General features: G+C 43.1%; 1 protein-coding gene across 3 annotated transcripts in view; it reads right to left on the bottom strand.

Moving 5' to 3' along the window:
* AP1M2 (adaptor related protein complex 1 subunit mu 2) overlaps positions 1-8,645 on the bottom strand; it is a 50,594-nt gene extending 41,949 nt beyond the window's left edge. For 2 of the 3 annotated variants that reach the window (XM_087888496.1, XM_034437850.3), the window contains exons 1-2: positions 7,268-7,722; positions 4,873-5,029 (exon numbers count right to left, since the gene is read on the bottom strand). In XM_087888496.1, the coding sequence (XP_087744622.1) occupies positions 4,873-5,029; positions 7,268-7,309 (199 nt within the window). In that variant the 5' untranslated portion in view covers positions 7,310-7,722. Of the gene's footprint in view, positions 1-4,872; positions 5,030-7,267; positions 7,723-8,627 lie in introns of those variants that run through there. The other variant, XM_034437849.3, reaches the window with a different exon arrangement.
* Positions 8,646-16,533: the final 7,888 nt, after the last annotated feature.

The raw sequence follows: 16,533 nt of genomic DNA, 5'->3' as shown, positions 1-16,533 counted from the left end.
TAACCTTCCTGGACTCAGGGAGTACCAGGTGTCTAGTCAAATCAGCCATGATTGAGAATTTGGGCATGAGACTTGGGCAACATAGAGTGCCCATAGCATTTTGCCAACTGGATGGCTCAGTGGCAGGGGGCATCCCCGGACATTCATCACCAACTAAATAGTAATGAGGATGGGCATGCATACAGAGACTCTAAACTTTATTGTGTCCCCGGGTATGGGGAGGCCTCTAGTATTAGCATTATCTTTGCTTTTGAAGTGTTCTTATGGGAAGTGGAGGAGGGGCCTATTAAAGATCTGGTGGGCTACTTGTGAGGGGAGACAGGACAAGGACTGAAAGAAACCCACCCCTAAACTGCTACGGGTAACACTGAGGGAGCCCACGGCTGAAACCAAAGAATGGCCCCATGGTGATCTTTGGATCCCAAAGAATACTGGGACCTATGGGGTGTTTTCAGTGACATCAGATGACTCCCACATCACAAACCCACTGATTGCTCCATAAAAATCCTGCCAGGGGCTAAACTACCCAAACCTAAACTGTATTCAATGACCCCCAGAGAATTAGAGGAGCTACACATTTATAGACAAAAATCTGAACCTTCATCATATACTTATTTTACACCGGACCAAACTTTTGCTCTAAAAAGATGTTGTTTTATGTGAAAAATAAATAAAAAGATTTTCAAAAAAAAAAGATCTTTTTGGAATCCTGAGTTTGTCTTCTGGGATGTTGGCTATTCCTGCCAGTTTAGTGTAACTTTGAGAGGGACCTTGGAATCCTAGTGGACGATCACTGAGTGGACGATTATAGTGGACGATCGCATGAGCTAGCAGTGTGTGGCAGCAGCCAAAAGAGCTAATCGGATCCTTGGTTGTATAAACAGAGGCATAGAATCAACATCTCATGAAGTATTAGTACCACTTTATGAATCCTTAGTAAGACCACACCTGGAATACTGCATCCAGTTTTGGTCACCACATTACTAAAAAGATGTTGAGGCTTTGGAAAAAGTGCAAAGAAGAGGAACTAAGATGATTAAGGGCCTGGAGATAAAAACATGAAAAACGATTTGGGTTTGACCAATCTAGAGAAAAGAAGGACCAGGGGTGACATGATAGTATTCCAGTATTTGAGGGGATGCCACTTTACTTTCCAAAGTACCAGAAGGCAAGACAAGAAACAATGGATGGAAACTAATCAAGGAAAGAAGCAACTTGGAATTAAGGAGAAACTTCCTAACAGTGAGGACAATTAACCAGTGGAACAGTTTGCCATCACTAGTAAGTGCTTCATCACTGGAGGTTTTTAAGAAAAGATTGGACAACCACCTATCAGAAATGGTGTACGGTCTCCTGCTTGACTAGAAGACCTCCAAGATCCCTTCCAGCTCTATTCTGATTGATTAATGGAGTCAAGTGTTTTTATTTCCTAAGGGATCAAATTGGGGCAGGTCTGACATCATTTTACATATGCAAAATTCCAGATTCTATTCTTGTAATTTTTATTTGCTCATTAGAGCAGTTACTATGTGTTATACATAGAAATAAATTTAAAATAAATAAATGGACAAACTGATACAGCTAGTCCTTGACTTACAACCATTCAAAGCTAAACTGAAAAATGTGACTTATGACTGGTTTTCAGACTTACAAGTGTTACAGCACCCCCACGGTCTTGTGATCAAAATTTGGATGCTTGGCAACAGGTATGTATTCATAATGGGTCATCCTGGGATCATGTGTTCACCTTTTGTGACCTTGCTGACAAATAATATCAATGGGGAAGACAGTTTCACTTAACAACCTGCAACTAATTTAACACTTGATTCACTTAACAACTGTGGCAAGAAAGGTCATAAAATGGGGCAAAACTCACTTAACCAGTGCATAAGAGCACCAGCATGCCTACTGTCCCTGTCCTAATGTTTCCTCTATTTGTATGTATTTTATGTATTCAATTCATGCTTCTACATATTACCTAATATGTTCCTGACAAATAAATAAAATAAAAATAAACTGTCATGCATAGCAATGGAAATGTTGGGCTCAGTTGTGGTCATAAGTAAAGGATTACCTGTATAGGATTTTTTTTCTTTTTTATTGCATTAAAGGGAGTCATCCTATACAGCAGAACAGCCTTATGAAAGACAAGAGGATATACACATCATCATTACAGAATTCACTGCCATGAGATTAGGCATCTTTAAAGGATCACAGAAATAGTAAATCTGTGCCTGAAAGACCTGTATCAATCTTTGTTATTATTATGAATATCTGGACTGCTTAATCTGACAAATGTAATTTTAATAGTACAAAAGTCTACGAAGTTGGCTACTTATCCTGGCTTGCTATATAACTGCTGAGTATTATATTCCTTTACATATACTCATCACAATCAATTTTTATGTGATTAAATATTTTAGATATTCCCAAGCAATATAACCAGGGGTGGGTTTCACTTACCTTTGCTACCGGTTCGTTTGCGCACACGCCACATCTGCGCATGCGCAGAGCGTATTTGATGACATCTGGGTGGGTGGGCGGAACCTCCTGCCACCACCACTACCGTTTCGCCCGAACGGGGCCAACCGGTAGCAACCCATCACTGAATATAACCTCCTTGCTTTATTGAGTTCTTGTCTGAAATATGAACTAGAACTACTACATTAATCCACATATTATTTTGAGGTCCTACTCGAAGCAGGTCAGCTTTTGTTTCAGTTGGTAAATAGAGATAGATTGGAGATACACTTCTTCAAAAAGGGCTACTAAAATTTAGAATAATCTCCAAGAAGGCCCACTTGACACACACATTATTATTAGGAGGTAGGAGAAAAAAATTAAAACGCCAATGTTAAACATTTTAATTCAATAAACACAATAAAACAATTATCTATCAAATGGATTACTGCTGACTTAATCTGTTATAAGGCTACTTGTTTTATTTGACCCATACTTTTACTGTTTTTTCCTATACTGTTCAAATTCAACTTGAACTGATGGCTCAAGTTATAAATTCATAAATAAACAAGATCATAACTGGAATTCATATTCTAATTGACTCAAAAAGCCAAATAAACAATTATCATTGCATACTAGCACTGTTACTATATGTTTTATATTCAGAGATTGTATTCCTTTAATTATCAAGCAGAAACTCTTATATCTTGTATGCAAGATTTTCTGAAACACCTACAAGTAATTCTTGATTCACAACCATTTGTTTAGTAACCATTTGAAGGTACAACAGCATTGAAAAAATTGACTTATGTCAAGGTAATGATGATTTAAAGCTGACCAGCCCTTTAAGACTGAGGATGAGTCAGCAGGTTTATTGCCCTTTAAGAAGCTGTCTATATAAAGGAGGCCATGAGAAGGCATATCTCTCTCCTTGTGTATCAGTCTCCTTGTCCTCATGTATCTGCATTGTAGTTCTCCATGTAGAGTTGAAGAAGACTGATTGATTGCCTGGCTTTGCTTAGCACGTGTATGCATATATATATATACCGTATTTTTCAGATTATAAGACGCAACTTTTTCCCCACTAAAAGGGGGTGAAAATTTAGGCGCGTTTTATACACCAAATGTAGCCCCGCCCACCCACTGGCCCCCACCCTTTGGCCTCTGCCTTCCAGCAGTTACCTCCTTGCAGCAAGCAGCAAGAAGAAACAGCTCGTTTCAGCTTCAGCACAGCCTAATTAGCACAAGTTGATTGGATCGGCCTCCCGACTCTCAGCTGTTTTGCTCTCATGTGTTTTGCGCAGGCCTCTGCTGCTTGCTGCAAGGAGGTAAATTGCTGGAGCAGATTTTTTTTTTCTTGTGCTAATCAAGCTATGCTGAAAACAAAAATGAAAGTAAAGCAGGCTATTTGCTGTAACGAGGCAAAATTGCTGGGAGGCAGAGGCAGATTTCTTTTTCTTGTTTTCCTCACCAAAAAAGGTAGGTGCGTCTTATGCTCCGAAAAATATGGTATATATATGACTTGTAGATAAACCACTGTCTGTGTCCTGTATTTTGCTCCTGGGTGGTCTCAAAATAGCAGTCATGCTGTGCACACTCTGACAACCTATGACCAGTTGATCAAAATTCAGGCACTTGGCAACTGTCATATGATCACTATTTGTAACCTTCCCAGCTAGCTTCCAACAAGCAAAGTCAATGGGGGGATCCAGATTTGCTTAACAACATGATTCACTTAACTGCAATTATTTCCTTAACAGTGGCAAAAAAGGTTGTAAAATGAGGTGCAACTCATTTTGCTAACTCACTTAGCAATGGAAATTTTGGACTCCATTATAGTTTTGAGTACTACTTGTACCTTTGAGTCTAAACACTAACTTACAGGGTGTGATCCAGCAAAGCAAAACTTACATACCACCCAGTGGTGAAATCCAAACTTTTTTACTACCGGTTCTGTGGACGTGGCTTGGTGGGCATGGTGTGGTGTGGCTTGGTGGGCGTGGCAGGGGAAGGATACTGCAAAATCCCCATTCCCTCCTCACTCCTGGGGGAAGGATATTGCAAAATCTCCATTCCCACCCCACTCTGGGACCAGCCAGAGGTGGTATTTGCCGGTTCTCTGAACTACTCAAAATTTCTGCTGGCAGTTCTCCAGAACCTGTCAGAACCTGCTGGATTTCACCAGATACCACCTCTTTCTATCCCTTGGTTAATTACAATTTCTAGTGCATATACAAAAGCATTTACATACAACCAAGTACAAAGCAGGGAGCCATTCTCAAGTATGGCCATATATCCTCAACCCCTACAGATCTGCTCTTTGTAGCAAAATAAGATGTTTGTTTTGTTTGAGACATAAATTTGCAGGGTGGCTGAATCCCATAACTTTTCATTCAGGCTCTGAAAGGATACAGTATATGTTGCTATGCTTTATCCAAAGGAAGTGAACCTTTCCATGGGAGAGGACTGGGGTCAGGTCGCACTCTTCCTCCTTTTGCATGAAGAGTGGCATGAAGTAATCAATCTCCGACATGCTGACATCTCCTTTATAGTTGCGGCTGATTAGTGGCTACAGTAGAGAAAAGTGGTTAAACAATGTAGAATTCAAAAGCATTGAATGTGTCGGTTTGGAATAAGCACTGGGAGAGCAGTCTCTCCTTTTACTACAGTGCAAAGCACATCTTTTTCTCCTGCTGCTTCCCAAAGAGATTTAGACATCAGTTTCTGCAATTAAATTCTAACACTATATTCTCCAGGCTATGTTGGATTGCATATATAAGACACATTGCAGGTCCAGGCCAAATAAAAAAGAGGTACTCGATTAGTAACAACACTGATGGATGAGCAGATGTGCTTCTATGTATCTGTGGTGAAAAATAAAATCATTGCTTAGATATCTTGAGGGGAAGCTTCAACAGTAGGAGCCCCATACTTCAACATGCTCCTTCTGTCAAGAGCCAGAGTATTACTTATAAAAACTATAAAAACTGCACTGTGAACTTGTAAGAAAAAAAAAGATTAGAATGCACTGCTTCAGATTTAATTTGAAGGGTACTGGCAGCAGCAGGATATAACTCCAACTACTTTGCTTAATAAAATCAACATAGTATATATAGATTTGGTGTGTTTTAGGTCCACTATCTGAGTAATAAAACAATATAGGGACAGTGGATTAACTTTGTTACCTAGATACTATGGGTAGTGGGTGCATGTATGTGAAACAAAATATGGGGCTTGTTTAACATACAGAAAATCATAGTAATGATAGTGGTAGTGAGCAATTCTCAGCTTACTTATTTATTTTATTTATTGAATTTATATTGCCGCTTATTTGCCCATGGTGACTCAAGGCGGCTTACAGAATAAAAGACATTTAAAACAATAAAAACAAAAAAGAATCAAATAAATTAATATAGTACAATATAATAAAATCACCTCCCACCCATCCCTGCCCCAGCAACAGCAGATCACATGAGCCATTTAATGGGCTCCATTCCCTTCTGGGTTCCCCAGGCCTGCTGGTAGAACCAGGTCTTCAGCGCCTTCCGGAAGAGTATTAGAGTAGAGGCCATTCTAATCTCTGGGGGAGTGATGTTCCAAAGAGAGGGAGCCATCACAGAGAAGGCCCTTTTTCTGGGTCCCACCAGATGTATCTCCCTCAGGGATGGGACCCGCAACATTCCCTGCCTCCCCAGTCCTATGGGTCGGATAGATGTGACAGGCATGAGAACGGTCCCTCAGATAACCGGGTCCCAAGCCATGAATATATTACTTTAATAATGTTGTTGAAATGAAGCCACAATGTAGAACTTGGAAAAGGAAGGAACTAAATGAATACTGTTAATGTGTTGTCTTTACCAGCTTTAAATGGTAACATTTCATACAAACTTACTCTAAAGATTCATCTTCTCTCTCAAAAATTACCACATACTATAATTTTATGCCAGTGATTATAAAGGTTCTGTGCTCGTTTATAATGCCATTCTATTACAGAAAATTTCACTCCATTGGCATACCGGTAATTCTTTATTGACAGTATTACTTCAAACTCTTTTCTGGCAGTGGGAGGCAACTCCACAGACCAGTCATGCAAGCTGTTTAGCTAAGTGTGCTGTCACTATACTGAAATGCTTCCATTTTGTCTTCCTGCACAATACAGATCCAGTTTTCCTGCTACAAACCTGACCCTCCATGCAATTTTAAAGTAACCCAATTTATTTAACAAACTTTCAAGGCAAGCTCTAGCAGGATGGAAACAATTGTGCCCACAGATTTCTATTAGGAAAGGCTAAATTTTTCAGCCTTTGGAAGATAATTCCTTTGTGACTCCCCATCCCTATACCACCACTCTCCCAGGTCTCAGCTCTAAAACAGAAGCAGAAAACATAATTACAGAACTCCTTGTCTTTCTTCAATTTCCTAATCCGAAGAAAAATGCAGGGAAAAGACAATGGGTGGAGGAAGCAGATTTGACAGGCAGTGCTGATGAAAAAGAATGATCAAGTCAGGAGCTACAATCAAGACATTGAGGCCCTAAATCCGGACTTTTACTCCTCTTTGTTTAATTTGCATCCCAACCACCACCACCCACCACCCCACCCCCCTCTGCATAGGAGGAAAAGAAAGTAAGGCCCCTCCACTACGATCCTCCACCAAAAGAAAGCTTTATCTGCAAACAAGCACGAAGGCCAATATTCTTGGGCCTTCATTACTACTGTATCAACGGGATTATTATTCTCCCTCATACAAACATCTGAAACTGCCACAAAGCCCCAAAGAGGAAGAAGCAAACGGTAGTGAGACTTACCTTGCCTTTCAAGTCAAGGATGAAAATTGCTGAGGCCGACATACTATCGCGCCGACTTACTTCCTCCTCTTCGACTGAGTTTTGCAACCACCTGAGCCAGGTGAGCGAGCTACACCTTCAGGTGAGCTAGGCTGTCTTAAAGGGAAAGACATTGCCAGATGAGTGATGGAAAACCTCCAACAGAAAGGAAACGAACAGCAGCGCTTGGACCGGCCGCTTAGACATGCAATTGTTCAAACATACTGCGGTTACTTTCTCAAAGGAGAAACAGGTTTCAAAGGCTACGTGTCGGGGGGGAGGGGGGACGGGACATAGCCCTGTTTTATGAGGTCTCGGGACAGCCTCGAATTCTTCATTCTTTTTCGAATCTTCTGGTCAGTTCCATTCCAAAACCTCGGTGGCCAGCGAACTGGGTTTACTCAAAATAAGTGTCTGATAGGAGCACGATTAAAGTTGGAGCGTTTATTTTTGCGGAAACGGGCTGGATTTTGTACTGCTGGTGGGGATTTAATCGGAGAATTGCTTTGACTAATTCGCAATTGGCTGAGTTTACCCGTTATGCTAAAATATGGTTTGCAAACTATGTTTGCAAATTTTATATATGTCCTGCCCTCAGGGTTGATCCCCTCTACTCTGTGACAACCCCTCAAATATTGGAAGACTGCTATCATCTCACCAGTTGTGGGTTCCAAAATTTTTTACTACCGATTCTGTGGGCGTGGCTAAATGGTCATGTGAGTGGGTGGGCATGGCTTGGTGTTCATGTGATTGGGTGGGCGTAGCTGGGTGATCATGTGACTGGGTAGGCATGGCTGGTTGGTCATGTGACTGGGTGGGTGAGGCCAACTTGATGTCATTCAGGTCAAGGGTTAGGGTTAGGGTGCCTGGCCTTTCCTTGCCTCAAAGGCTTCAACGAGATACAATTTCCCTGTCTATTTATTTACTACTACTTAACATCCAAAATATACTATTTAATCCCTTGGGAGTTGGGTGGCATAGAAATGCGACAAAATAAATAAAATAAATAAATAATCCTATGTATATATGCCATATGTGTACATACATGTTACATAGTATAGTGTGGATATAGGCACACAAAAAGATACATTATCTACTATATATACTGTATGTGTATGTACACACACACACACCCTCCCTCCCTCTTCTAAAATTATACACATTCAGCCTCACTTACTACATTTGGAAAAACACACCCAGAGTCCACTTTCTGCCACACATTTAACTATAACTTCTGTACATTTAGAACATTACGCACACCTTCAAATGTTCTTCCCTAGTTTGCACATGATTGTTAGAGCCAGGAGAGCTCATGGATTGAGTAAAATGTGGTGAAACTCACTTAACAACGCTCTTGCTTAGCAACCAAAATGTTGTTTCTGGCAATTTTCCTCTTTGGTTGCGGTGCCAAAATAATCCAGACAGTATAAGGTTTCCTGCTGGAGCAGGGGATTGGACTAGATGGTCTCCAAGGTCCCTTCCAGCCCTAGATTGCTCTCTCTCTGTCCTCTTTCAAAGCGTCTTCTGAAGCCACATCTAGTGCCAGGGTTTTTGGTCCTTCCTTCCTCTTCCTTCCTCTTTCTTCTTTCTTTCTTTCTTTCTCTTTCTCTCTTTCTCTCTCTCTTTTCTCTCTCTCCCTCCCTCCCTTCCTTCCCTCTCTCCCTCTTTCTTTATCTCTTTCTTTCTTGTCCCTCTTTCTTTCTTTCTCTTTTTCTTTCTTTCTTTGTCTTTCTTTTCTTTCTTACTTTTCTCTCTCTCTCTCCCCTCCTCTTTCCTTTTCTCTTTCTTCCTTTCTCTTTCTTTCTCTCTCTCTCTCTTTTCTCTCTCTCTCTCTCTCTCTCCCTCCCTCCCTCTCTTACCTTACCTTCCTCCTGAAACACCAGCAAAACCCTCCACTTTGCTCCTAAAATGATCTAGGGCAGGGGTCTCCAACCTTGGCAACTTTTAGACTAGCAAAGCTGGCTGAGGAACTCTGGGAGTTGAAGTCCACAAGTCTTAAAGTTGCCAAGGTTGAAGACCCCTGACCTAGGGGAACAATCCAAGTTGCTAAAAAAACCCAAAAAAACCCAATCCACGTTGCATTTGTTTTAGGGGAGGAGGTTCAATTCATCGCCCAGTTAAAGACTGAAATGAAATGCTCCAGGCTGACAGCATTGCTTCCAATGACATTTGGCTCCAGATCAGATCAGGCTTTTTTTTTTTTTTTGCATGAAGGAGGAACAAGGAGCGAATGGAAAAAAAGAGCCTCTAGCCTCCGACAAATGCCGAAGCAGTCATCTCTGGTGCTGGATGCCGGATACACCTCTTATTTTCGTTGGACCGCTATCTCTTTGGGGCAAGGGTTGCTTTTTACAGCGTGGCGAGGAACAACACACAGCGCCCGTCGTCTTGGCTGCTGCTGCTGCTGCTGTTGCTGCTGAGAAGATTACCCAACAAGGTAATTTCCAGGGAGGGATAACCAATGTTTTTACACTTTGTCCAAAAGTAGCCTTTCCTCCCCTACTTTGATCTGCAGACCCTAATTCTGAACAGAGCAAAAACATTGTGTCATGAATGATCACAACTCAACTATTTCTCTGGTAATATATTCCAAGAATAAAGTAACACCAGGTGGTTTAATGATACTCCATTGAGGGAAAGACACTGGTTTGCATCCATGTATTGATGCTAATTTAGAACTGTTGTAATAAAAATGTATTACATCCTACTACAATTTTATTTTGTAGCCTTTTAAAAATACTTTCTAGGCCGCTTTGAAAATTAGAAATGTGACCTAATGCATTTGAAATGAATACAAGGTAACTAAATAGAACTGGTTTGGCTATAAAATCTTTGTTCTTTGAGTACTAACTATTGAAAGCAGGAAAAACTGTTGGTTTCATGGCCAGCTAACTTGCGGCTTTCTTGGAACAATCTGACATCACAGGCTGTGCATCTATAGGACCAAGATATTGAGCTGAAACAAGCTTTATTCTGACCAGTAGGTCTGTTCTGCTGATGGGCCAATGGCAGAAGACTCAGCTGAGCACATGATTGGTGGCCAGGCAAGTTCCTTGGCTTCATCCATTTTTCCAGCTTGAAGTGGGGCAAGGGGCCTTTCTTGCACTCCTCCCACCAGGATTCTGAAGTCCACTGTTCTGATCTCAAAGAAGCCTTTTGTGGCTCAGACTCAGGCTCAGCATAGCTAGCATTGCCTGAAGCAGAGGAGTTTGTACTTTCCAGATGGTCATGCTCACTCCCATCAGACACATCCCTCCTGGCCTAAGAAAGCCTGGCACTGTGCATAAGCAACAGAAAAACACCCACAGAATGATTATCCTCATGCAGTCAGTGCTATCACCAATGCATGGTGGAAGATGCTGTCATGGCATGTGCTGAACAGATGACTATAAAATGCCAGAAAATGATGTTTCTCCCCCACTCAATCATTTCTTGGCATCTCCTTTGGCAACATGTGGGCAGAGTTTGCACAACATGCTGAGATAAAAATGTAGTTAACAAGTTTGAAAATTTCCCCATTTTAACCCCCTCTGCTAGCAGCTGCATAACAAGCTCCATATTTTAGGTTAAGAGTTATTAGGAACAGTAATTCTTAGAACTGGCCAAAATTGTGAGATGTCACCTTGATTAAAGAAAAGACTTTGTCTAACTTTGTATCTATGTGGAAATCTCTTGGAGTTTTGCTAGATCAGAAAGACATGCTATATTAATTTGGGGATTTGATGATTAAAATTGTTTATGTTTATAGAAATACTATGTAATATTGAATTTTACATCAAAAGGCCAATATATTTTATATTCATAAGTTTTGGGAAAAGTTAGAAGTTACCTTTTTTCTATTTTATCCTTATTTTTTGCACTTTCCTCTTTCTTCTTTTTTCATTTTTAATTCATTTTTTTTATATTTTATCTTTTGCACAACTTTAATAAATAATATTTTTTTAAAAACAAGTTCCATGCTTATAATTCATTACATAATCTGAAATAACAATCATTTGGGGTTTGAACTCCAATCTTTATACTCAAGATTTGTCCTATGGAGATTGGCTGGTTTTACTCTATACTGGAAAACATGATCAACACTTCCTCCATAGTGTCATTAAAGGAAGATAATTTTATCTTATAATAGCTTTCATAGAATATTAAAATTGATGTATTAATTATCATTTTGTTTTACAGGTAGTCCTTGACTTACAATCATTTTTATTGATCATTCAAAGTTACAATGGTCCACAAAATGTCCTCAATAGTCCTCATACTTATAACACTAGAAACATCCCCACAATCACATGATCAAAATTCAGATGCTTGCCAACTGGCAGATATCAATGACAGTTGATATCAGTTCATGTGATCATCATTTATAATTTCCTGATTAGTTTTGGACAAGCAAAATTAGTGGGGAAAGCCAGACTTGCTTAACCATGTACCTTATTTTTCAGAGTATAAGACGGGTGAAATGCTACCGGATCGGACTGGATCAACCGATCCAGTAGCGATGATGGCCGGTAGTTCAGAGAACCGGTAGCAATGGCAGCTGGAGGCTCCGCCCACCCGCCCCATTCCATGGAGTCAGGGAATGCACCATTCCCCGACTCCGGCCTTGCCGCGGAGCCACTGCCTGCTCACCCTTCGCCACGCGGTGTATCCTAGTGCTTACCTTTCTCCTGCGGCTGGCTGTCAGGGAAGGCAAGTGCCCAAAAGTTATCAGAGTCACTCACTCTCCTTCTTGAATGAGTCGCCACCATCGCCGCTCTGGTCCATGCGCCAGCTGCGCAAGCGCACACCGTTTATTTAATTCACTCATCAGCGGCAGGTTAGGTGTGCGCTTGCACAGCTGGCACGTGGACCAGGATGGCGATGGTGGTGGCTCATTCAAGAAGGAGAGTGAGCAACTCTGGTAACTTTCAGGCGCTTGCCTTCCCTGACAGTCAGCCGCAGGAGAAAGGTAAGGACACGCCACTTGGCGATAAGAGAGCGGGCAGCGGCTCCGAGGCAAGGCTGGTATCAGGGAATGGTGCATTCTCTGACCTGGTTGAGGCAGGCGGCGAGCAGGTGGTGGCTCCAGGGCACATCTCTGGGCCCTGGCCCCCGACCCAAAGCGAAGAGAGAGCAGGTGGTGAGTGGGTGGCAGAATAGAAATTTGAAAAGTTTTCTTACCGGGTTCTGTCGGCGTGGCTTGGTGGGAGGGGGTCTTGTGACTGAGTGGGCGTGGCTGTGAGTGACATCGAGTTGGCCACGCCCACTCAGTCACAGGACACCCCCCCCACCAAGCCATTCCCACAGAACCGGTAGGGAAAAATTTTAGATTTCACCCCTGGTATAAGACACATTCCCCCCCCCCCAAAAGAGGGTGGAAATGTTGGTGCGTCTTTATACACTGAATACAGCAATTTTTGGCCTCCCGAAGCCCTGCTGCGCTCGTCCCATTTTTGTGAAAAATGGGCCTGTTTTTTGCAAAAACAGGGTGCTCAGAAGGTTTGGGAGGCCTGCAGAGTGCTCCTGGGGGCTGGGGGAGGGCAAAAATGCCCCCGTTTTTGCAAAAAATGGACCAAAAAAAGGCCTGTTTTTGTGAAAAAAGGGATGCGCAGAGGGTTTGGGAGGCCTGCAGAGCAGGGGTCAAATGTTCCCGGTTTGGACCGGATCGCCTGATCCAGTAGCAATCATGGTGGGTGGTTCGGAGAACCAGTAGCAAAAATCCCTGCCCACCCCCTATGCCCAGCTGAGTCATGTGAGGCTTTTTTTTTTACTTTTAAAAGCATTTTAAAAGCTAAAAAAATGCTTTTAAAAGAAAACAAAAGCCTCTGACGATCTGGCAACTCAGCTGGGATCGTCAGAGCCTTTTAAAAGCATTTTTTTTACAAACTCTTTGGCCAAAGAGGTTATAGAAAAAATGCTTTTAAAAGTTAAAAAAAAAGTTGGCCACACCTACCCAGTCACATTACCCCCCACCAAGCCATGCCCATAGAACCAGTAGTAACAAATTTTACATTTCACCACTGCTGCAGAGTGCTCCTGAGGGCTGGGGGAGGGCAAAAACGGGCCCATTTTTGCAAAAATCCATTGTCTCCAGTAGAGAAAGGCGAGACCAGGGAGAGGACCAAACCCTTGTTCTTCAGATGAGCTTTGCTCCCCCTCTCAGGCCACGTGGAGGACCCCTGGATGGTGGCACAGGCTGTCCAGAACCCTAGGCAGCGGAAGGCAAGCACCCAGCCCAGCCCTTGAGCTCCCAGGGCACTGGGACCCCACAGCCCAGCCCAGCCCTGCTTCCCTGAGGTGTCCAGCTGTGCTTACCTCCTCAAGGCTGCTGCTGCTGTGCTCACTCTCCTTGGCCAGGTTGCTCATGGTGTGTGCAGGAGGGCAAAGTGTGTGGGTCAGAGGGAGGCCCGCTCCCTCTCCACACAAGGAGATGCAGCTTTGTAACCAAAGCATCCTCAGTGATAGGATGGGAGTTCACCAGGTGTAACGCCCTGCCTCTCCTCCTTTCCCAAGAAAGTAAAGACTCTTGAAACGTGGTGATTCAAAAGGAACCTTTTATTGGGAAGAAGTGATAGCAGGACAGAAGCAAAGCAGACTCTAAATTCGCTCCCAAACTATATAGTTAGGACTTTAGTCCAATGGGGATTCAGCCAACCCACAGGTGTGAATATGTTATTGTAATGGCCGTTCTGAGAAACAGATAAGGAGCTGTTCCCAGGGTCCTCTTTCGCTTCCAGCAAACTGAAACAATCCACATGGCCCTTCCTCCTTATTACATTCCACAAAAGGTGAGAATAACTCAGGGCGCTTAGGCACCAGGATAAAGGTTATAAAATACAGCTTATCTCCATGCTCCCTCTCCCTCCAATTGAATGACAGTATCACTTTAGGGATCTGACACCAGGAGAGGTCAGGAGGAGGAGAAAAGGGGATGGTGAAAGGACAGCAGGGCTGCTGGTGGCAAAGTGCTAAGGTAAGACCTTCCTTCCTTCCTTCCTTCCTTCCTTCCTTCCTTCCTTCCTTCCTTCCTTCCTTCCTTCCTTCCTTGCCTCTTCCTGCTCCTTTCTTCTTCCTTCCCTTCTTCCCTTCTTTTTCTTTCCTTACTCTCTTCCCATCTTCCCATCTTTTTTTTTCTCTTTCCTCTTTCCCTTTCTCCTTTCCTGTCCCTTCTTGGATGCTCAAATGCAAAAGGAGAAACATTTGTTTTATTTTGCTTTTAGTTTGTTTTGCTAGCCCTCTGCCAGTAAAAACGGAGCTCAGGGGGCATGGGGGCCCCATTTTCAACCTGGATGGCCTCCTGCAGTCCTCTACCAGCAAAAACGGAGCTCAGGGGACCACACACAGCCCCCCCCAGGCCCCATTTTTGGCCTGAACGGCCTCCTGCACCCCTCTACCAGTGAAAATGGAGCTGGGGGGCCCAGATGTGGCCTCCTGAGCTCCATTTTTTTCTGGCAGAGGGCTACAGGAGGCTGTCATGACCAAAAATGGAGCCTAGGGGGGCCACCTGTGGCCCTCCCAAGCTCCGTTTTCACTGGCAGAGGCACCATGGGCAGGGCCGGATTTAGATGCAAAGAGGCCCTAGGCTATTCCACTTATGAGGCCCTTTCACCTATAGTGAAAGTGTAATTTTAATTTTGCTAACAATTTGAATGTAGGGAATGTAGGCCCCTCTTGATCTTGAGGCCCTAGGCTGAAGCCTAGTTAGCCTATAGGAAAATCCGGCCCTGACCATGGGCCAGTCCTTCGCTGTTTCCAGGGCAGCCCTGCAGGCCAGATCTAAGCACCCCGTGGGCCAGATCCAGGAGTTGACACCCCTGTTCTATATCTAATCTCCCTTTTCTTTATTTTATTGTTAAACTAGTAATTTCCAAAATACTTTTTTTTGTGGTATTTAATTCATTACTCACCTATATTGCCAGGTTCCTAACCTTTATTGCCAATGAATCTAACAAGTACATTGCTTCTCCCAAACAGCTAGTCTGCTTCTCCCTGTAGTCTGCTTCTCCCTGTCTATAGAAATGTTCAGTCATCCAGGTCATGGTTGTCTTGAAGGTGCTTTTTTCAAAAGGCAGCTGGATTGGACTTCCAGCTGACATCGCCATGAGATTGGAGTGTGGAGCAGGTCTCCACACTCCTGCGCCAAGTTCTCCCCATTGGAGGGCTCCGAAAGGAGCTAAAGCCATCCTGTAGGGGTGGTGAAGAAAAGAGGGGTGCCCTGTAGGTTGCGGAGAGCCACAACTTTTCCACTCAACTCAGGGCTTCTTCCCTCTTATCCACAATGAGGAGAAGAGGCAGCCATCATGGCTGCCATGAAGCTGGGACAGCCAAGGCAACAAAGAATGTACAGGAGCGGTATAGATGGACAGTGACTGGAGCTGGGGGAGAAGATCCCTTTTTATTTAGACCCTAACTTTAAAAAGAAAAAAAAAGAGAAAATCCAAGAAAAGAGACTCTTTTTTTTTTTAATTTGATTTATATGCCGCCCTTCTCCGGAGACTCAGGGCGGCTTACAATGCGTTAAGCAATAGCCTTCATACTTTTGTATATTTTACACAAAGTCAGCTTATTGCCCCCACAAACTGGGTCCTCATTTCACCTACCTTAGAAAGGATGGAAGGCTGAGTCAACCTTAAGCCTTGGAGAGATTCGAACCAGCAGAAATTGCAGGCAGCTGTGTTAATAACAGGGTGCTTAGACCACTGTACTATCAAGGCTCTTAGAATTGTTTGTTAAAGTGGTGAACAATTATACAGAGAAAAACCCTAGACATGAAAGAAAGGAACTAAGGATAGAAAAACTAAAGACTTTTTAAAACATAGAAAATTGGACTTCCAAACTGGGTAGGCGTTGTTTTGGAAAGGCATCTTAAAATGCTGGAACTATCCACTTGAATAATTGACTTTGCTTCTACAAATTGAATTAAAATTGGATTAAATAATTTGTTACATTTGAAACAATGCTGAAACCTAAACTGAGGGTGCTACCTATTGATGAATGGAAAAATGGAGGGTCTCTCCATGCGTGCGCACACTCCCAGCTCAGCCACAGCTGGCCAGGGGGTTATGACAGGAGGAGGGGGAAGGAGAGTGCAGGAGCGAAGCTGCCCTGTACCTACCTTCACTTCCTGCTGCTTCGGGCTGGAGTCCAAAAAAGAAATAAGAGGGACAGGATGAACCAATGATGGGACAGGGAGCCACAGCAGAGGGCCCAAAGAGCCACTTATGGCTCTGAAGCCACGGGTTGCCAACCCCTGGGCTAACAACACTAGG

Source organism: Pantherophis guttatus, chromosome 2 (genome assembly GCF_059756535.1).
Source record: "Pantherophis guttatus breed Tessera chromosome 2, ASM5975653v1, whole genome shotgun sequence".
Lineage (NCBI taxonomy): Eukaryota > Metazoa > Chordata > Lepidosauria > Squamata > Colubridae > Pantherophis > Pantherophis guttatus.
This window is presented reverse-complemented; position numbering and strand designations above follow the sequence as displayed.